Source organism: Lynx canadensis, chromosome A2 (genome assembly GCF_007474595.2).
Source record: "Lynx canadensis isolate LIC74 chromosome A2, mLynCan4.pri.v2, whole genome shotgun sequence".
Classification (NCBI taxonomy): Eukaryota; Metazoa; Chordata; class Mammalia; order Carnivora; family Felidae; genus Lynx; species Lynx canadensis.
Window position 1 is genome coordinate 148,731,313 of NC_044304.2, and position 19,415 is coordinate 148,750,727.

At 40.4% G+C, this 19,415-nt stretch overlaps 1 protein-coding gene across 2 annotated transcripts in view; it reads left to right on the forward strand.

The window, feature by feature from the left end:
- The first annotated feature begins 562 nt into the window (after positions 1-562).
- Positions 563-19,415, forward strand: part of EXOC4 (exocyst complex component 4) — a 754,543-nt gene continuing 735,690 nt past the window's right edge. For both annotated transcript variants that reach the window (XM_030308464.1, XM_030308465.1), the window contains exon 1: positions 563-673. In XM_030308464.1, the coding sequence (XP_030164324.1) occupies positions 588-673 (86 nt within the window). In that variant the 5' untranslated portion in view covers positions 563-587. The remainder of the gene's footprint in view (positions 674-19,415) is intronic.

Consider the following 19,415-nt stretch of genomic DNA (forward strand, 5'->3'; position numbering starts at 1 on the left):
TGAACTCACATATAAAACGAATGTAGAAAATTTAGTTTTAGAGAATAAGTATTTATTCTCTAAAGAAAAGCATCTCCGTGTCTTATTTTCGCACTTTATTTATTTTTTAAACCACTTGTGTTTAAATTACAATTTTGCTCATAGACATCCCTTTCCACAACCCCGCCCCAGTAAAATACACTCCCCTACGTACACATTTTGGCATCGTTAGATACATTTGATTAAAAAGCTGATCAAATTCTAAAAACAAGGACACTGAAAAAAAAAAAAAATCCCACAGATCAGAACAGATACAAATCAGACAGTCCTTAGGAGACTTGACCAAGTTACCACTGGTTTAGTTTCCCTGTGTTCCCAGGAATCGCGGAAGAAAACTACAATTCCCAGAATGCTTAGAACGCGTGCGCGGCCTGGAAACTTGCTGCCTCAGTCCCGCCTCCTTATTCCAGTGATTGGACTATCCCGTTGCGCGTCTCTGAACTTCTCTTTTTCCATTGGTGGACTCCCCAGCGAGGTCAATTACAGAGCCTACGTTCGTTTTGGCCCTTCTAGCCTACCGGCTCTCCCCCTCCCCGCCCGGTACCAAGATGGCGGCAGAAGCAGCTGGTGGGAAATACAGAAGCACTGTCAGCAAAAGCAAAGACCCCTCGGGGCTGCTCATCTCTGTGATCAGGTGAGGGAGGCAGGAGGCAGGGTCAGGGGACAGGGGGCAGCGGGCAGCGGCTCGACCTCCGCTTTGGAAGGGAGAAGGGTTAGGTGGGTTCCACCCTGCCGACCCCTCCCCTTTCCTCCTCGCCTCCCCCAACCCCTCCCAAGGACCCCCACAGTCCCCCCTTTTTCTCTGGGGTTGGGCTAGAGGGAGGAACCCCGCCTCGCTGTCTTTTCTTTAGGGCCAGAGCTTTCCATTAAGGTCCCCGGGTCCTAAAGGCACGCTGTTTGGGGGCTTGGTAGAGAAAGCCAGGTGTTTCATTTATTCATACAACGTTTATTTATGGATTGCCTTCAGCCGCGCTCACTAGGGAAGGCTTCTTGTTTCCTGGATTTCTGGGTGGAAGGCCCTGAAGTCCGGGGACTACTGTCACGAGTTGCAGATTGTGTTCTCACACTTCGGACACCTCCAACCACCTGTGAATGGCCACAGCTTCAGATACAAGAGCCTGTAATGAGCTGGTAGAAGGGCCGTGGGTTTGAAGGCACACATCCGTTTTCAATTTTTTTCTGCCTTCCTATCCCGGTCTAGTCCTTCAAAACAAAACCAAACAAATTTCGAGTTATCTGCCATTCTCCCAGAATATGTATGGTGGGAGTGGGATTGGTGGGGTTCCTGTTTTAAAAATGTGATCTAGATTAAGGATAGGAGAATCCTTTCAAACACCATTAAGCATGATCCAGGGAGTGATTAAAACAACCTGAATAAAATGTATTTAACACGTTTTTACTTTGTTGACCTTTGAATTTAAACTCAGGTATTTTTCATAAAATGCCCCCCCCCCTTCCCCCTCTCCTCTATCCCTCTACCTATGCTAAACTTTTGGTTGAGTTCTAGGAGGGCTCCTGGAATGTCCTGTTGATCTTTTTAAAACCCAGGTTTAGTAGTACCTGGTAGTTCCTAAGGGCTTGAAGGTATGCATAGATTGAATTTTTGTTTTAATTTTTTTTAACGTTTATTTATTTTTGAGACAGAGACAGAGCGTGAACAGGGGAGGGTCAGAGAGAGAGGGAGACACAGAATTTGAAACAGGCCCCGGGTTCTGAGCTGTCAGCACAGAGCCCGACGCGGGGCTCGAACTCACAGACTGTGAGATCATGACCTGAGCTGAAGTCGGACGCTCAACCGACTGAGCCACCCAGGCGCCCCATAGATTAAATTTTAAAACAGTCTCCCACTCATGGACTGATAAAGACCCTTCTCATGGGTGTTATTTTGGGGCCTCTAATTTCATATCATGGTATATTGAATCATTATTACTAAGTTTTTTGGTTGATTTTTTTCTTTTTAATTAAGATTTTTAAATTAAGATGATAATTCTCTGTATGGAAATACTTAATAAACCTGGCAGGCCATACAAAGGGAATGCGGGTCTAGTGTGGACCCACATTCTTGCTGTGACAGTATAGATAGTGTAGATGTTTCATGATACTAAAACTCCAACTAGAGTGTTGGTAGTGGCCCATCTTAATCTCCTGTAGAATTATAATGCATGAATTTATTTGGGTTATTTTTTGAGCTTCTTTTTTCTGCCTTGTAGTCAACATTCATTTAAACTGTGCACTTAATGCTAGTTTGTAGTATGATGCCTGGTCCTTAATACATACTTAGTAAATATATAAATATATGCTAAACAAATGAGGGAATGCCCTGAGTTTTGCGAAGATGAATCAGACATGACGTTATCCTGAAGAGTATAGCTCACTTGAGGGGTAAAATACAGAAGTAAAAACTATGACATAAGAGTGGGAGAGACAGTGACAGGTGAAATATGAGAATCCAAGAGGAGTGGTGAAGTAGAGTGTGGATTAGGGAAGGGAACAGCTGTATATAAATGTACCATTTCAACTGTGTACTTATGATTCTGTAGGCTTTACCACTTCTGCTGTGTATCAATTTTCTTAAATGCCAATTACATTCACTCTAAATGCCCTACATTTGAAAACATGAAAACCAAACTAAAGTTAATTTATTTATTTTTTTACTGATGCTGGTTCAGAAACACTGCCTTTGGTCGACTGTTCCTTTGCTCTTCAGGGGGACTTTGCCGCTGGATGGTGTGGAATATGATTTTGGTTGTTTGTCCATCTTTTCCACCCATCTATATTACCTTCACGTTATCACCATGATTTAGGGCAATGCATTTTTTGTGCTGACTTCTGTTGTGTTTTAATATTGGTCATTTTTCTTCCTTATCCTTGACCACCTCCGACCGCTTGAATAACCCTTTTCAAACATCTGTTGACTAGCGTGGTATAACAGAGTGTCCAGACCTAGTATCCTGGGCAAGTTTTTTTTTTTTTTTTAATTTATTTTAGAGAGAGAGCATAAGCTGGGGGGAAGGGACGGAGGGAGGGAGGGCGGGGGGATCATCTTAGGCTCCACGCTCAGCATGGAGCCCAATACTGGGCCCAATCCCATGACCCTGGGATCATGGCCTGAGCCGAAATCAACGGTCGGACACTCACTGACTAGGCCATCCAGGTGCCCCTCTGGGCAAGTTTAGTAAGGATTCGAGCTCATGGTTACATAGGACCTTACTTATGACTGGATATTGTTGGTTCTGGAGTGTTAATGTTTGTATTTCATTATTTCTTTGAGTCATAGGAACATCGTGGGGTTGAAGCGAAAGCGTTGCTAGCTCTCCCTCCTTGTTGTTATGTCCCTGATGTGCTTTTGAACATACACAGTGGTTTAAATTTCATAAAAACAGTGGCAGTTAATGAGAGGAGGATGGTAGTAACTTCGGTGTTTAGGTGGGGAGTAGCAGGGGAGAGTACTTCAGCAGAGAATAGAATGGGGAACGTTGTTGGTAAGACAGTAGATCTTAAAAGTTTTCATTACAAGAAACTGTCACTGTATGAGGTGGATGGATGTTAATTAAGCTTATTGTAATAATTTTGCAATATACACAATATATTAAGCCATGTTGTACAGCTTAAAGGACTGCAGTGTAATATGTCAATTACATCTTGCTAAAACACGAAAAAACGGGAATGTATATTTCTTGTTAGTAAACTCTTTTCTCACTCTGAAGTTGCTGCTTTGTCTGTTCAGTTTGTATTCTTTGTGATACCCTTCTTGCAACATTGTATTTGTGATTAAAAATTTTTTTTTAATGTTTATTTTTGAAGGAGAGAGAGAGAGAGGGAGCACGTGAGTGAGCATGAGCGACCATGAGCGGGGGAGGGGCAGAGAAGTTGAAGCAGGCTCCAGGCTCTGAGCTGTCAGCACAGAGCCCGATGTGGGGCTTGACCCTAGGAGCAGTGAAATCATGACCTGAGCTGAAGTTGGATGCTTGACGGACTGAGCCACCCAGGAGCCTCTGTCTTCATGATTCTTAATTTCTCATGTAAAACTTTTGAGGATTGCCTCCTCTTCTCCTTAACTTCTTTTCAGATTCTCTTTCAAATAAATACCAAAGCTTTCTTGAACCCATTTTAGGCTCATGTTTGTAAAGTCTCAGCATCCTTGAAGATCTATCGGATACGTGCCAGTTCTCTTTCATGTTCCCTTGGACCTATCATTTTATCACCAAAGAAATGATTTGTCAGTGATAGTCCTTTGAAAAATTTGATTAGTTGGGCTTTATTTCTCTTTATTTCTCTTTTTATGTCACTGAGCAGTTTTTTTTTTTTGAATAGTGAGTGTTAAAAATTCTCCATCAGTTCTTTTGTTCAGATGTGTAAAAAACAGTTATTTGTATTTCTTATTGGGCATTAGCATAACACATATATATTTAATGCTCTCTCTATGAGTTTGAACAGCATAAGGAAACTACAGGTGGGTAAGGGTTCGACCTAAAGATACAGTAGATATAGACACGGGGAATGGCCAAATCTCATCACTGTTTCCTGCTGTGGTGCCAACTAGTTAAATAACTATTTTGCTGGTGTGATCGACCACCACTTTAAAGCATTTGAAAAACAAAATAGCTTCAAGAAGTGTAGTGTAGTTGTAATGAAAATGTTATGTTTGGTAGGTGGTTATTTAAGAACCTTGAGACTCGTAAAATGCAATTCTTAGCCTTTTAAAAAAAAGTACTGGGGAAAAAGATTTCAGGTCAATCAGAGGTTTCAAAGGGTGGGCTCCCGGGGTATTGCTGGGTCCTCAGGCTGGGAAGTGGGGCTTTGATGAGGAGACAGACAGTGCTTGGGACTGAGTCTGTCGGAGGCCACTCCTCTAACTGCAGCTTTTGGCTTAAAGTCTTGCCGCTGGCCCTTTGAGATGGAACTAATTGGGTGGACAGAGTCGTGATTACCTGCTGATGTAAATTTGGACAGTTTTACACGTGTGTGTGCACACACAGCATTTTCCTACTTTTTTATTGATTCCTACCCCCTAACCTCTTGTTTGGTGTGATGTCGAAACAGGCAGCCTTTCTAAATGAGAAGTAAGCAGAATGGCATTTTGGAGATGCTATTTTATTTTTGTGAGTTCTTGTCAGATTTTTAATTGGGAAATGTGTCTACCACTTACTGTTCGGTGATTTGCTTTCCAATTAAATGTTGACTCACTTCTCCTTGCAAGTTGGCCTTTAATAGACCATTTAATTGGGAAGCCAAACTTTGGCTGTGGCTTGAGGTGACCTTACCGGAACCTCAGAGCGGAGCTTTTGTAGACAGACTCTGGCTACAGTTGTCAAGGAGGTTTGAAGGCAGTTGAAGGCCCACGGTGTCACCAACTTTCATGTCTTCACAGAAGTTGGGATTTCAAAAACTTGGGAAATCCTTTATTGTAGACACCTGTTAAATTCCCTTCCTCCTCAGAGAGTGTTTTTGGTCAGCCCCGTACGTAATTCAAAGCCCGCTTTGTTGAAGGGGTCCGGGCTCTGATCCGAGCTTTGAACAAACAGCTTTGAGGTCCATGGCACAGTCTGTGGCAGAAGGGAACGTGGTCACTGTTCAGAGCGGAGGCCTGGAAGTTGCGCTAAGTGGTGAGCGCTCTTTGCGGTGGCCCCTCCTCTCTTCATCTGAGCCAGGCTCATTGTGGTTTTTAGGGTTCCCTGCTCTCTCTGCATCCTGGGGCGTCTTGGCCCTAGCAATGTGGTACCGTTTAAACATCACTGCTAGGCTCTCTCGAGACTAAACACTTTTTTCTCGAAGTCCTGCCACATCCGACAGCATATGTGGATATGAAGCAAAATAATCCCCCCCGCCCGGCTTATTTTTTTCTGTGAAACATGAAGAATTAATATCTTGGGAACCCGTGTCTTAGTTTCCAACCTCATGTGTCGTTTTTAACACGGGGATTTCCTGAAGGCCTTGAGGCAGAGAGGGGTATTTAATGTTGGGTGCTGGGTCAGGTTTTTTCCAAGCCACTACTTAGAGTAGATAGGTGCGGTCAGTTTTTGGTGGGAGTTGTGTAGTTAGTAGAGGGAGAGAGAGAGAGGAGGGGGAGAGGGAGAGCGAGATCTGGTGAGAAACTTGATTGTAATGTTTCCCAGATAGCAACCGGGATAGGATGTTAGTTTTCGGTCAGAAATCTCCTTCCCAGTTTGGTGTGAATGTAACCAAAAAACCTTCTGTAGCTGAATTAAGATGGCAATTATTGATAATTTGGGAGTCAGCCAAAGAAGCTAGATTTCAGTATATGTACTCTTACGTGTACATATGAAATATATATAAGCAGACGTAAAACACAAAATATTTATTAGGTTAAGGACAGAAAGTTTATAAACGAGCAAATTGAAAAGCCTATGATCACTTTGTCTAGATAACCCCTTTTGCCATTAACAAATTATATGATTTTCTGAAATCACAGGTATAATTTTCAAAATTCAGTTACATATTTAGAAAATGCAAATATTTCAAGAGGAACAAAATAAAAACCGAAGACTTTTCTCCCTGTTCATCTCTTCCCTGAAATATCTCTGTTTAAAGTGTCGTTTGGTTCTTTGAGGAAAATAGAAACTGTATTTAAGTATGTATGAATGTATGATCTTTAAACAAGAATGTATATCCTTTAATATTTTTTCTTTTTTTAAATGTTTATTTGAGAGAGAGCGAGCGAGTGAGCACGAGTGGGGGAGGGGCAGAGAGAAGGGGAGAGAGAGGATTCTAAGGAGGCTTCGAGACAGCGTAGAGCCCGATGCAAGGCTTGATCTCATGAACCGTGAGATCGTGACCTGAGCCGAAACCAAGAGTTGGATGCTTACCTGACTGAGCCACCCAGGCGCCCCATTTTTTAATATTTAATATGTTAATATATAATATTATTTATGAAATTATATGCACTTAAAGGAATATTCATGAAAATTATGTATTATATATTCTTTAAACAATTGGGGTCATACTATGTATATTTTTGAACCTTTGTTCGTTGGCTTATTTTTCTCTATTTTGGAGATCTCTTCTAGCAGCACGTATTGATCTATTCAATCTTTTCAGTGGTGATGTCGCGTTCTGTCATATGGCACCCCATAACCTATTTAATTGGTGGTCTCTTTCCCACCCCTTTTGTAACACTTAAGTTTTTTTTTTCCCCCTTTTTGTCTTCTGTTAAAAATGCATTGCAGTGAGCATTCACGTACCTCTGAGAGCCATATCCATGGTGTAAAATCATGGCAGTAGCAGAGGAATTGCTACATCTGAGTATATGCACATTTTGTATTTTGACAGAGTCAAAATGTCCTCTGGGAAGATGGTAATTTACACCCCCACAAGTGGTGTGGTAGCGTACCTGTTTTCTCTGGCCCTGGCCAGGAACTGGATGTTTTTGATGACTGTCTTTCTTTATTAACTCTGTTATGAGTAAGAGGGTAGTATTTGTCTCACTGTCACGTAGTTGCATGTTGTAGTTGGATGCATGTGGGTATACGTGTTTTGCAAATATTTTTTCCCGATCTTGTGTTGTCATTCTCTTGACATAGTCTTTCCCAGAGCAGAAGTTTGTAATTTTCATGAAGTCCAGCTCATCAGTGATTTCTGTCGTGGGTCATGTCTTTGGTGTTGTATCTAAAAAGTCTGTGCCGGGTCGCCTGGATGGCTCAGTTGGTTACGCGTTTGACTTGGCTTCAGCTCAGGTCAGGATCTCGGTTTGTGAGATCGAGCCCGGCTTTGGGCTTCGTGTTGACACTGTGGAGCCTGTTTGGGATTCTCTCTCTCTCCCTCTCTTTGCCTCTCCCCTGTGTGCATGTACGTGTGCTCTCTCAAATAAACTATAACAAGTCTATGCCATACCCCAAATCGTCTAAATTTTCTCCAATATTAACTTCTAGGGGCTTTATATTCGGTCTTAAATTTGGGACTGTTATCTGGTATGAGTTAAGTTTTGTGAAGGCTGTAAAATCTGTGTCTAGATCTTTTTTTTTTTTTTTTTGCACGTGGATGTCCAGCACCATTTGTTGGAAAGATGATCTTTTTTCTCCATTGTTGGACACATGTGGGATCGTGAACAACATTCCATGCCTTTTGTTCTCTTCTTGTGCACACTTGTCACTGTAGCTTTCCTCATTTTCCTTTATAAAAATTGCATCACAAAAGGTGGTAAAAAAAAAAAAAGTCATAAAAAAAATCCAACAATCTTCTTCCCAAATAATACCTATTTTCTTTTTAAGGTTTGTGTGTGGATTCTGTTTAGGTACATACAGAGATTTAATACTTGTAATTATAACAAACTTAATTTTTTTTTTAGCATAACAAAATTTTTTTTGTATTGCTGTGTAGTCTTTGTAATTATACATTAAAAAATTTTTTTTAATGTCTATTTATTTTTGAAAGAGAGTGCGAACAGAGACAGAGAGAGAGGGAGACAGAATCTGAAGCAGGCTCCAGGCTCTGAGCTGACAGCCCCACGCAGGGCTCGAACCCATGAACAGCAAGATCATGACCTGAACCGAAGTGGGATGCTCAACCGACTGAGCCACCCAGGCACCCCTGTAATTTTACATTTTCTAAGTGGGGAAATCAAAAAATATGGAAAATTACAGAGAAGAAAAATATAAACTCATTCTCTTTACCCAGAATTAAAAATTATTAAGAAATTTGCTTCCAGTGTTTAAAAATTGTTATAAAAATAATACACATTCATATAAAGAGTTCAAACACTGGAAATGCAGCAAGATGGAAGATGAAAAGTATTCCAAACTTTATCTTTTGTAAATTACTAACCATCATTGATATTAGCTGTACCTAACTGTAGACATTTCTCTGTCTCTGTGTGGGTATGAAATGGGTGTATCGATAGAAATAATTTTTTAAATAGATATAGGATCTTTATATGCTGACTTGTATGCTCACTTTATTTGTCTCACTTTTTGAGGCATATATACATGTAGTAAAGTGTATACATATTAAGTATGTGTCTTGACGAATTTTAACTTGTGTAACCACTACCCACATCAAGGTAGAGGTGAACATTTCCAGCATCCCTGTCCATTTCTTTCCAATTCGTATTTTGTGTGAGAGTATCCTGTTATTCCAGCACCATTTGTTAAAAAGATTATGCTTTCTTCACTGAATTTCTTTTGCACCTCTGTCAAAAATCATTTGACCAGTGCGGGTCTCTTTCTTGATTATCTAGTCTGTTCCATTCATCTGTTTATCTTGATAACATTATTACACAGCAGCCCCACAGTCTTTTTTTTTTTTTTTTTTTTTATTTATTTTTTTTTAAATTTTTTTATTTAAAAAAAAAATTTTTTTTCAACATTTATTTATTTTTGGGACAGAGAGAGACAGAGCATGAACGGGGGAGGGGCAGAGAGAGAGGGAGACACAGAATCAGAAACAGGCTCCAGGCTCTGAGCCATCAGCCCAGAGCCTGACGCGGGGCTCGAACTCACGGACCGCGAGATCGTGACCTGGCTGAAGTCGGATGCTTAACCGACTGCGCCACCCAGGCGCCCCTTTTTTTTTTTTTTTTTTTTTTTTGAGAGAGAGAGTGCAAGCAGTGGAGAGGGGCAGAGAGAGAGAGAGAGAGAGGGAGAATCTTAAGCAGGCTTCATATTCAGTGCAGAGCCTGACACGGGGTTTGATCCCATGAACTCTGGGAACATGACCTGAGCTAAAATCAAGAGTCGGCTGATCAAAAAACTGAGTCACCCAGGTGTCCCTACAAAGTCTTGATTGTTGCTTTTATAAGTCTTGTAGACAGTGTATGTTCCCCAACTGTATTGTACTTCTTAAAAGTTTTTGTCACTATTCTAGGTCCACTTCTGTATCAATTTTATTTTTTATTTTTTTCCATATTAATCTTTGAATTAGCTAGTCAATTTCTACCATAAAACATGCTGGGATTTTGGCTGGGATTGCCTTGAATGTACAGATTAATGTGGGAGAATTGACAGCTGTGAGTTGTCTTATCCCTGAACAGGTATATCTCTTTATTGAATTAATTTCAGCAGTTTTTAAATGGATTTCAGCGTGTAAGTGTTACACATATTGTTGGTCAGATTTATCTTACAGGCCACTTCAGTGTTTTCACACAGTCTTTTTTTTTTTCTTTTTTTCTTTTTTTTTTTTTTTTTTTTTTTTTGTATCGTTTCCATTATTGTGTCTTCAAGTTCATCTTTTCTACAATTTCCAATCTGTTGTTAATCCTATGTGATGTAATTTTTATTAGATTGTAGTTAGGGGCTCTAGAAGTTTGATTTGGGTTTTTTTAAGAAAAAAAAATCATTAATAGCTTTCCTTACATGTTCAGTCTTTCCTATAGCTTCTTGAACTATGGAAACAGGTGTAATGGTTTTAATGCTCTTCTTTACTAATTTTGTCATCTGTGTCATTTTTGGGTTAGTTTCAGTTGATTATCTCCCCCCCCCCCCCCCCCCCCCGTTTTACATTCTTCTATACCTTTTCTATACCTTTTGGATACTATATACTGTGATTTTTACCTTTTTGGGTACTGGTAGTGGATGTCTTTGTTTTCCTGTAAATATTCCTGAGTTTTGTTTTGGGATGTGGTTAGGTTGCTTGGAAACTGTGGTCCTTTCAGGTCTTATTTTAAGTTTTGCTCATTGGGAGCAGAGCAGCATTTGGTTTAGCGCCAATTTTGTCTCACTTCTGTTGCAAAATCCTTTTGAATACTCCACCCAGTGCTCTGTGAATCATGAGATTTTTCACTCTGGCTGTGTGTGATTTCAGATACTGTGTCCACTAATCCTTACTGGTGGTTCTATTCCTGGCCTTGGGTTATTTCCTTTCATGCATGTGCTGATGATGGTCAGCGGGAGCTTTAAGGGAGCCCTTCTCCAGATCTCCAGAGTGCCCTGTGAAGTTCTCTTTCCTCTGTCACCAGCCCTGCAAACTCTTAACTGCCTTCATGTTTAAGGCTTCAAAATTGGGTTTTTTTGGTTGTTGTTGTTACTTTCAGATGCTAGGGTAAATTTAGTTCCTGTCATTTCATCTCGGCCAGAAGTGGAAGTCCATCAGGGCTTACTATTTTGAAAAATATCTCTAAAGTTTGATTTTTCATCGGTCCGATTTCATCAGCTGCATATGCCCAGAGAGGAAGAATAAGGTAATCAGATGTGCTGTCTGAAGGTATGGCAGGAGAGTGAGGTAGGTATCTCAGCCCTGATGGCCTGATTTTTGCAGTATTTTGCAGAGTGTTTAATTAAGCAGCTAAAAAGTTTCACTTCATATAATATTTTTCCAGAAACTTTGCCTTCAGAACTCCTAGAAATGCTTTAGAACTATTTTGCATCTGTTTATGTATTTGTTTTTGGGGGTATAGTTTTTTTTGTTTTGTTTAATGCCTGTGATAGTATTGTTTGTCGCAGCCTGAGCTCTCATAGAGCTGGTAATTGGTTTTCTTTGGGTGGCACAGCGTTTAGATTATTTTTGTTGGTGGTGGTTTTGTTTTGCTTTTTGCTTTTGCTTGCATTTGGAAGTTTGCAATCTGTGCTCACATTTTTCAGTTTGCAGTGGTGGGGGCTGTTCTCTATCATCTTCTACTCTGCTCCTTACATTGTTAACTGCTTTTCAAGCCATGAAATGAGTTCTGCTCTTTTCAGTAGCCAGTCCTTTATGTGTTGGGAATTCGCCTTGAAAAACACGGGAACTACCATTTAACAGGGAGGTTCTTGTGACTATTTGACATGGTAGGCAAACTTAATGTTTTAAGTTCCTTAGGAGAACCTTTCCTGACGTTTATTGTTTTAAAAGTTTTTGTATAGCCCTTGCAAAAAATAAAGTGGCACATAGTTCAAAAACGTGTTTTTCCATTCAAAATTTGGTGCCTATCATTGTGCTAAATATTATGGGAGACGTCATTTTTATACTCAAAAATATCACTTGCGTGTTTTTAAAAATTCAGAATCTCAAAAAAAAAAAGTGCAGACTCAGTCACCACCTACCCACCTTGGCAGAACCTCCATTTTAGGATTAGCAGGTGTTTTGAATGCACATTGGGTAGCCTTTAGGATGTAATTTAGTTGGGGGAAATAAGGTAAACCAATTAGCATTAACTTTTTAAAGCGGAGACGATGGTATCTTGGCTATGTTTACAAAAATGTTCTTAATTTAAGTAAAAGAACAATTGAACATGGAAAAAGACAGACAAAAGAAACACAGCCTTCTAACTGCCAGAGAGGAGGTGAGTGGGAGGATGGGTGAAGTAGGTGAAGGGGATTAAGAGTACATTTATTGTTATGAGCACGGAGTGATGGGTAGACTTGTTGAATCGCTGTATGTACATCTGAAGCCAATATAACACTATATAAATTATACTGGAATTAAGACTCTTTCCTTTTAATTTTGAGAGATACATACTGAATATATGTAAAAATACCGTGTCTAGTATTTGCTTCAAAATCATGGGGGTTGAGGGTCGAAATTAGGGTATAACAAGATTGGGATGTGTTCACAGTTATTGAAGCTGGGTTATTTGAGGAGTCTCTTGGTTTTTGTACGTGTTTGAAAATTTCATGAAAATGTGTGGGTGTGTTTATAATGTAGGTCCTGGGGAGAGGGAGGGAAGGGCATTACAAGGGTCTGTGGACAAATCTAAGAGATACTACATACTCTTCACGTCTCGTCCACCCAGCTTCTGCCCTCCCTCCCTCGCGCATGGACGTGTTAAAGTCTCTTGGATGTCTGTAGTTAAGAAACCTGCTTCAATTTGGGTAATCCGGAATTTCCAAGATAACCTAGTGCCATGCAACACCTACTTTTGTCTTCTAAAATGTGATTTCTGAGGAACTCGCCAGAATCTCCACGTTAGGGAAGTAGCCTACACCTTCAAAATGACCAAATGCCGTAATGTGTGGTAGTCACAGGAGCCTTCCATCGGGGATGAAAAATAAGATCCCTGTGGAGAAGGCTGTAGGGAGCATGTGGAGCTTCAAGCTCAAGTGGGAAAAGAGATAGTGCTGGTTAAGTGAGGGTAGAGGGTGGATTTCAAATGGACTCTGTCAATCCTGGATTCAGTTTTATGCTTTAGTGAGGCTGATTTTACTTAATTTTAGATAATGCCCTTCTCTGTTGGTTATAAGATTTAGAGCTTTTGGCCCCCAGAAGTATTTTGTATAACCGAGTTAATTGAAATATTGAAAAACCACATGTGTTGGGTGTAGTAATTGGCCCTAAGTGCTGTCTGAAGCAAGACACCAGTGAATTTTCAATTGACTTTAAAGCAGAAATTGTTTGCTGTCACTTGATATTAAATGAATCTTAGTAGTGAATTAAGGGATGTTGTTTTTATGCATCCAAAAAGTTTTTCAGAAGACTTGTCATCATGAATTGCTATCAGTTGGGATGGGATTATCTTGTATTTTGTGGGATCTAATAAGACATAATTAAGAAACAAGCCGTCACAGTGTATAATTGAATATAATAAAATCGGATTAAAAAGTGTAATGTAGATTCGGTTATGCTTTGAGTGAAGCCATATCTTATGTGATTATATAGTGATACACATCTCAAATATTTAATGTGTGATTTTTTTCCATGCAAACTCAGAATTACGAGGGTCTCTCTTTTTTTATAATTCATTGGACCATTTATAGACGATTCATCATATACAAAGTGCTCTGCATAGTAGAATAGGCTTTGAAGACCACTTCTCAAGTTGTTTTATATTTTTGATCTCTTTTCCTCTTCTTTAGTTTGGAGTTACACTCTACTCTTATGTAGAACTGGCTTTAGTTCCCCTGCTGACATGTTACTGTCAGGCATTTCTTAGGTTGGTTGTTTCATGCTTTAAAGGAAAAGAAAATCTGACTCTCAGACTTTGAAATAAGGGCTAAGTAGATCAGCTAATAGTGTAACCTAAATGTTTTTGTTTAAAAGCAGTTTGGGAAAGAAAATAGGATTCATGTTTTCAAGAATCATGTCTGTTCTAGGGTTTTTTTTTTTTCTGTCTTGGGATCAATAACCAAAAGGAATATTCTAGAAAGCTCAGTAAGCTAATGGTTTTTTTTTTTTTTTTTTTTTTTTTCCTGTTTGGAGTGAGGGTCCAAAACTAGTTAATCCTTGTGTTTTGGGGTTTAAAAATACTTACTTTTTGCCTTATGACAATGTGTTATTCTATTTTGTAAATAAAGAGGACCCCTTGTCTGGTGCTCTTTCCATTATGTGATTAAAAAAAATTCATTAGGATTGTCCTGACAAGAGTGAAGGTGGTACAGGTTGAGGGGTTCAGGTGCCTGATGAGGAAAAAGTACAAGGGCTCAGAGACTGCTAGCTTCTCTAAGAGGCCTTATTTCCCAGGAAGGGTATCACTGAGTTTTGATTCCTGCTGTAGATTGTGCTTTGAACAGCTGTAGCTTCCTGATAAGTAAGTGATTTTTGGATATGTGGGACCTTACTTGTGATTAGTTTTTCTGAGTTGTTTGAAGGGATTTACATCAGTTGTTTTTATTATTCCTGGAGGAGAGGTCACTGGATACCAGCAAGGAATGCCCTTAGTAAATACTTAAGCATATTAACTGTTTTCAGATAGCATGACTTAATACTAATTGTTCTGCAGGGGTCACCAGAATTCAGGTGTATTACGTTAAATATTTCTTCTAGCAGGTTAGTTATCTGAGGCTGTATCAGGCAGTTAATTCTTGAGGATTTGTGGAGAATCCGTGTTGCTGTGGCTAAGGGGTATGACCGATAACATCCGCCTTGAGATTTTAGCGAACCAAAATAATACTGCCTGTGTTTTGCAGGGTGGTGTATAAGTCTGCTCGAGCTGCCATAACAAAACACGGACTGAGTAGCCTAAACAGAAATTTATTTTCTCAGAGTTTTGGAGGCTAGAAGTCCAAGATCAAGGTACCAGTCAGGGTTGGCTACCTCATTAAAGCCCCATCCATATGACCTCCCTTAGACACCCTAATCTCCAAAGAGTCACATTGGGGGTTAGTGCTTCAACATAAATTTGGTAGTGGTAGGGGGTATGTCTCAATTCAGTCTATAACAGCTTGTACTCTGGGGACTCTTATTACTTTGTTAAAATACCCTAAAAGGCTTCCAGAGTGATAGCCTGTTATCACCTATAGGTGGTCTTGAGTCTAGAGTCCTGGGCAGGCCACTAATTTTTCCTGACTGGTCGTCAACCTTTCTACTTGCTTTTCTGGCTTATAATATTTAACAGTCCCCTACTAACCCTTTAATACAAATACTTGTACTGTTGAACTGCTCTCTTGTCAGGTTGAACTATCAAAGGGCTTTCTGAGAGGAGGAAATTAATGAAACATGGTTTGATTCATTTCATCCTGTAAACTCCCCCAATTCTATCCTTAGATTAAAATGGATCATTGGAAACCTTCGTGTTAGGATTATGTTCAGAGTCACAATCTCTAGGTCTGAGTTGTGTTTTAATGTTCTGTTCTTGAAGGGATTTAGAAGAACTGACCATATAAAATTTGTATTTACAAGGTGGTTGAAGACATTGTTCACTGTATTGTATATTGTATTCCTTGTTGTTGTTGTTGTTTTAAGTTTTTATCTATTTATTTTGAGAGAGAGAAAGAACAGAGAGAGGGAGAGAGAGATTACCAAGCAGGCTTTGCACTGTCAGCGCAGAGCCTGACATGGGGGGTGATCTCATGAGCCGTGAGATCATGACCTGAGCTGATAGCAAGAGTCAGACGCTTAACTGATCCACCCAGGCGCCCCTCTTCCTTGTTTTAAGTGAAAGATTTCTTTTAGAATTTAGGACTAGCTTAAAGTGTGCTTCCTCAGCAAAGGAACTGGAATCTGTACTTTTGATAATGAGAATTATTTAGCTACATTTCACTTTTTGCATGGCTAGGAACCTCACGGTTAGATTGAGGGCTGATTTCATATCAGCTGTGTTCGTTTGGGTATGACCTGCATACCTGTGTTCTACATTCATGTGGCATTGTTTTGTCCTGTATCTCCTTAACTAGTTCTGTTTTCTCATTGATATTTTCTATATTCTTGTACAAATGATCTCCAGTCCTTTTTGGAAGAGGTTGGAGAGAAGTGAAATGAAACTTGAAATATTGGTGAATATTCGCCATTCAGTATTCACGAATAAATACTGGTTGAGGGGTGCCTGGGTGGCTCATTCGGTTAAGCATCTGACTTTTGGTTCTGGCTCAGGTCATGATCTCACGGTTTGTGAGATTGAGCCTGCATCAGGCTCTGTGCTGGGCATGGAACCTGCTTAAGATTTTCTCTCTCTCTCTGCCCCTCCATGTATGTGCATGCACAAGCTCGTGCTCTCTCTCTCCTCTCTCTCTCTCAAAAAAAAAAAAAAAAAAAAAAGAAAAAAAAGAAAAGACAAAAAGAATACTGGTTGAAAGCTATCATTGTTTTTTAAAGTTTTTATTTTTTTTAGTTACCTCTCCACCCAACATGGGGCTCGAATTCATGACCCTGAGGTCAACAGTCGCACGCTCTTCAGTCGACTGAACCAGCCAGGCACCCCAAAAGCTGTCATTCTTTGTTTGGGTGCTAATCCCCAGGTGGCATCAAAGAACACTTTTAGAGTACAAGTCCACAAAGGTGTCCCTGTTCTGGCTCCCGGCTTTCTACCTGATCTCATGTCTATCACTGTCCCCTTCCTTGCTTCTCTGAAGCCACACGGACTTGCCTGCCATTCTTTCTTCCTTGAACAGGCCCAACAATCCCCTGTGCATCTTGAGAGTCTGTGCATCTTCCCTTCTCTCTAGAATCCGCTTCCCCAGATAGTGTTCCCTCTCTTTCCCTCATTTCTAGAAAGCTCTGGTCAAATGCCATCTTTATCTGAGAGGTCCTCTGGCCTCCTGTGTAATACAGTTCCACTCCTCCTACCGTCCCTCTTTTTTCCATAGCTGCTTCTTCCTGGGCTGCCGTGTATTCTGTATTTCTCTTGTATCACCTGCTTCTCCCACGAGAATGTAAGTTTCCTGAGGAAGGGATTGGCTTTATTCACCTGCCAAGTAGTAGGTGTTTAATCACTATTAGTTGAATGACTAAATGAACTAAATAGGGTCGCTGTAACTATTATTCGTCCTTTCCTAGAGATTTCTGAGCAGGCATTTCTTTGCGCGAGATAATTTAATAGCAACTGTTTCTTCCGGCAAGGAACTGCCCTCCCTGACCCCTTCAGATCCTGTATCTTGCTGCTGCTCATTATTTAGCTTTTCCTAAGCACTTTTAAAGTGCCACGCACCAGAAGAGTATAAAGAAAAGGTCTGACCTCAGTTTGTGGATAAATATCTTCAGGAACTTTCGAATGGGGGGAGGCTTTGGGCTAACCGTGTTGTGATTCACAGATGATGTATTTGGTTCCTAATAATGTATCAGCCCACACGTCAATGGCACTTTTTATTTCACCAAGCACATTCATGGACTTTGCCAATCACAACCGCCTGGTGAGGCAGGTACACTTATTATCTTGTCTGTCTGACAAGGGAAGAAACCCACAGAAGTTGACTTGCCCAAGTTCAAAGAGCTTGAAAGTTATAAATGCCTCATGGTTGACATATATGAAGGGAAGAGGAAAAACTTCTGGTACATTCCAAATGGTAGTATTTTTGGTTTGTGGTTCTTTGTTGCATCCTCTCATTTGTCTTTGATTGAAGGTTATTGTTTCTCTTGAGTGATGGGTTACCTTTGGGTGACTAACCTTATTTTTATAGGTGTGCTTTTTCTGTTACTTGATCTCACTTTTGTCTTTTTTAAGAGTAATAGCAACTTTTGTGTGCTTTTCCCGTGTCTGGACTCCATTTCTCTATTAAGTCCGAAGTGAAGGCAAAATTGCTCCGTAGAAGTAGTCCATGATGGTGACTAGTTATTTTCCTTTCAAAACACTTGACTGACTACATGGAAACACAGAGAAGCTGGTATAAAAAGAGGAAACTGACAAATTCAGTTTTAGATCTGCAGGTTTTTAGCTTGGGTTTAACGCTCATGCGTCTGGCTTGCTTAGAGCCGATGGTTATGAATTCACTAGAATCATGTAGTATGTGTCCCTACTAAGTGCTGTAAACAGTAACTTAACATGTGTGCTATGGTCTTTTGAGCCCATTAGGTAAATAAATTCCTTCCTAGGGATTAATTAGTCATGGTTAGAGATGCAATTCATCATGCAAAATGCCAGAGCTGTCTTAGTGAAAAATTCTTGGTGATCCAGAAATGTCTCTCTGTCTGGCCTAACTAGAATTTAGCGTAGGCTTTTGTGTTCCTCCGTGAACTTGGCAAGTTTGTAAATCATAATGGTTTTGAGATAAGAGTGGGGAAAAAAAAATCTAAAGAGCGATTCGCTAACGTGAATGCATCTTGGGGTGGCAACTTCAAATCGTTTCCTCTCTGCTTATGTCTTTAAGCTCATACTTCTTGTTCATACTCAAGACTGTTAGAGCTCTTAGCAGCTTTTTTAGTACTGTCCGCATCTCTACTCATCCACTCGTTTCTTCACATGTGAGCTGTAGCTTGATTAGGAGCTGAAAGCACAAGAAGTAGGAGTTCATAACGTGCACAGTGGAAAAGGCATGGGCTTTGAAGTCGCGTATAAGCTTGAAGTCCAGGTCTGATGTTAGCTGTGGGTGTGGGAGCAAGTTACTGTACCTCTCTGTTCCTCTGATTCCTTATCTGTAGAAAGGGTGGTGATAACCATCTCACCAGACTGTTTTGAGTATTGTCTTAGATTATGTGTGCAGAATAACCACCGCAATCCCTGGCACGTAACAGACACTAAATAATATCCTGTGTTCACTTTCATCTGCCCTTTCCCAAGTGTATGACACAAGGTGCATGTACATTTTTGTGGTTCGTTTGAAAATTTCCCAAGTAGATGAGTGAGAGCTGGCTTGTCAGCATTTATTGTCAGTGGGATCTTGGATAATTTTTGGACTCAATATTTACAAAAATGCAGGTACTTTTAGGCCTGGTCATTTAGAAATATAGTACCCATGTTAGAGGATATAGAAGCCTTTTACTGGGGCGCCCAGGTGGCTCAGTCAGTTAAGTGTCCGACTCAGGGCTGATTTTGGCTTAGGTCATGAGCTCATGGTTCGTGAGTTCGAGCCCCGCCTCGGGCTCTCCGCTGACGGCGCAGAGCCTGCTTGGGATTCTCTCTCTCTCTCTCTCTCTCTCTCTCCCCCCCTCTCTGCCCCTCCCCTGCGCTCAAGCTTTTTGTCTCTCTCCAAATAAATACAACTTAAAAAACAACCAAACACCTCTTCCTGTTTGGATTGGTCACAGCATATTAGGAATTTTGTGTTCGGTTCTAGCACCACGTCTTGAGAGGCAGGACAGGGAAGCTTTTAAGGGCCAGAACGCTCAGGCTTGCGGACGGGCTCTGCTACTTAAAAGTTCTGTGC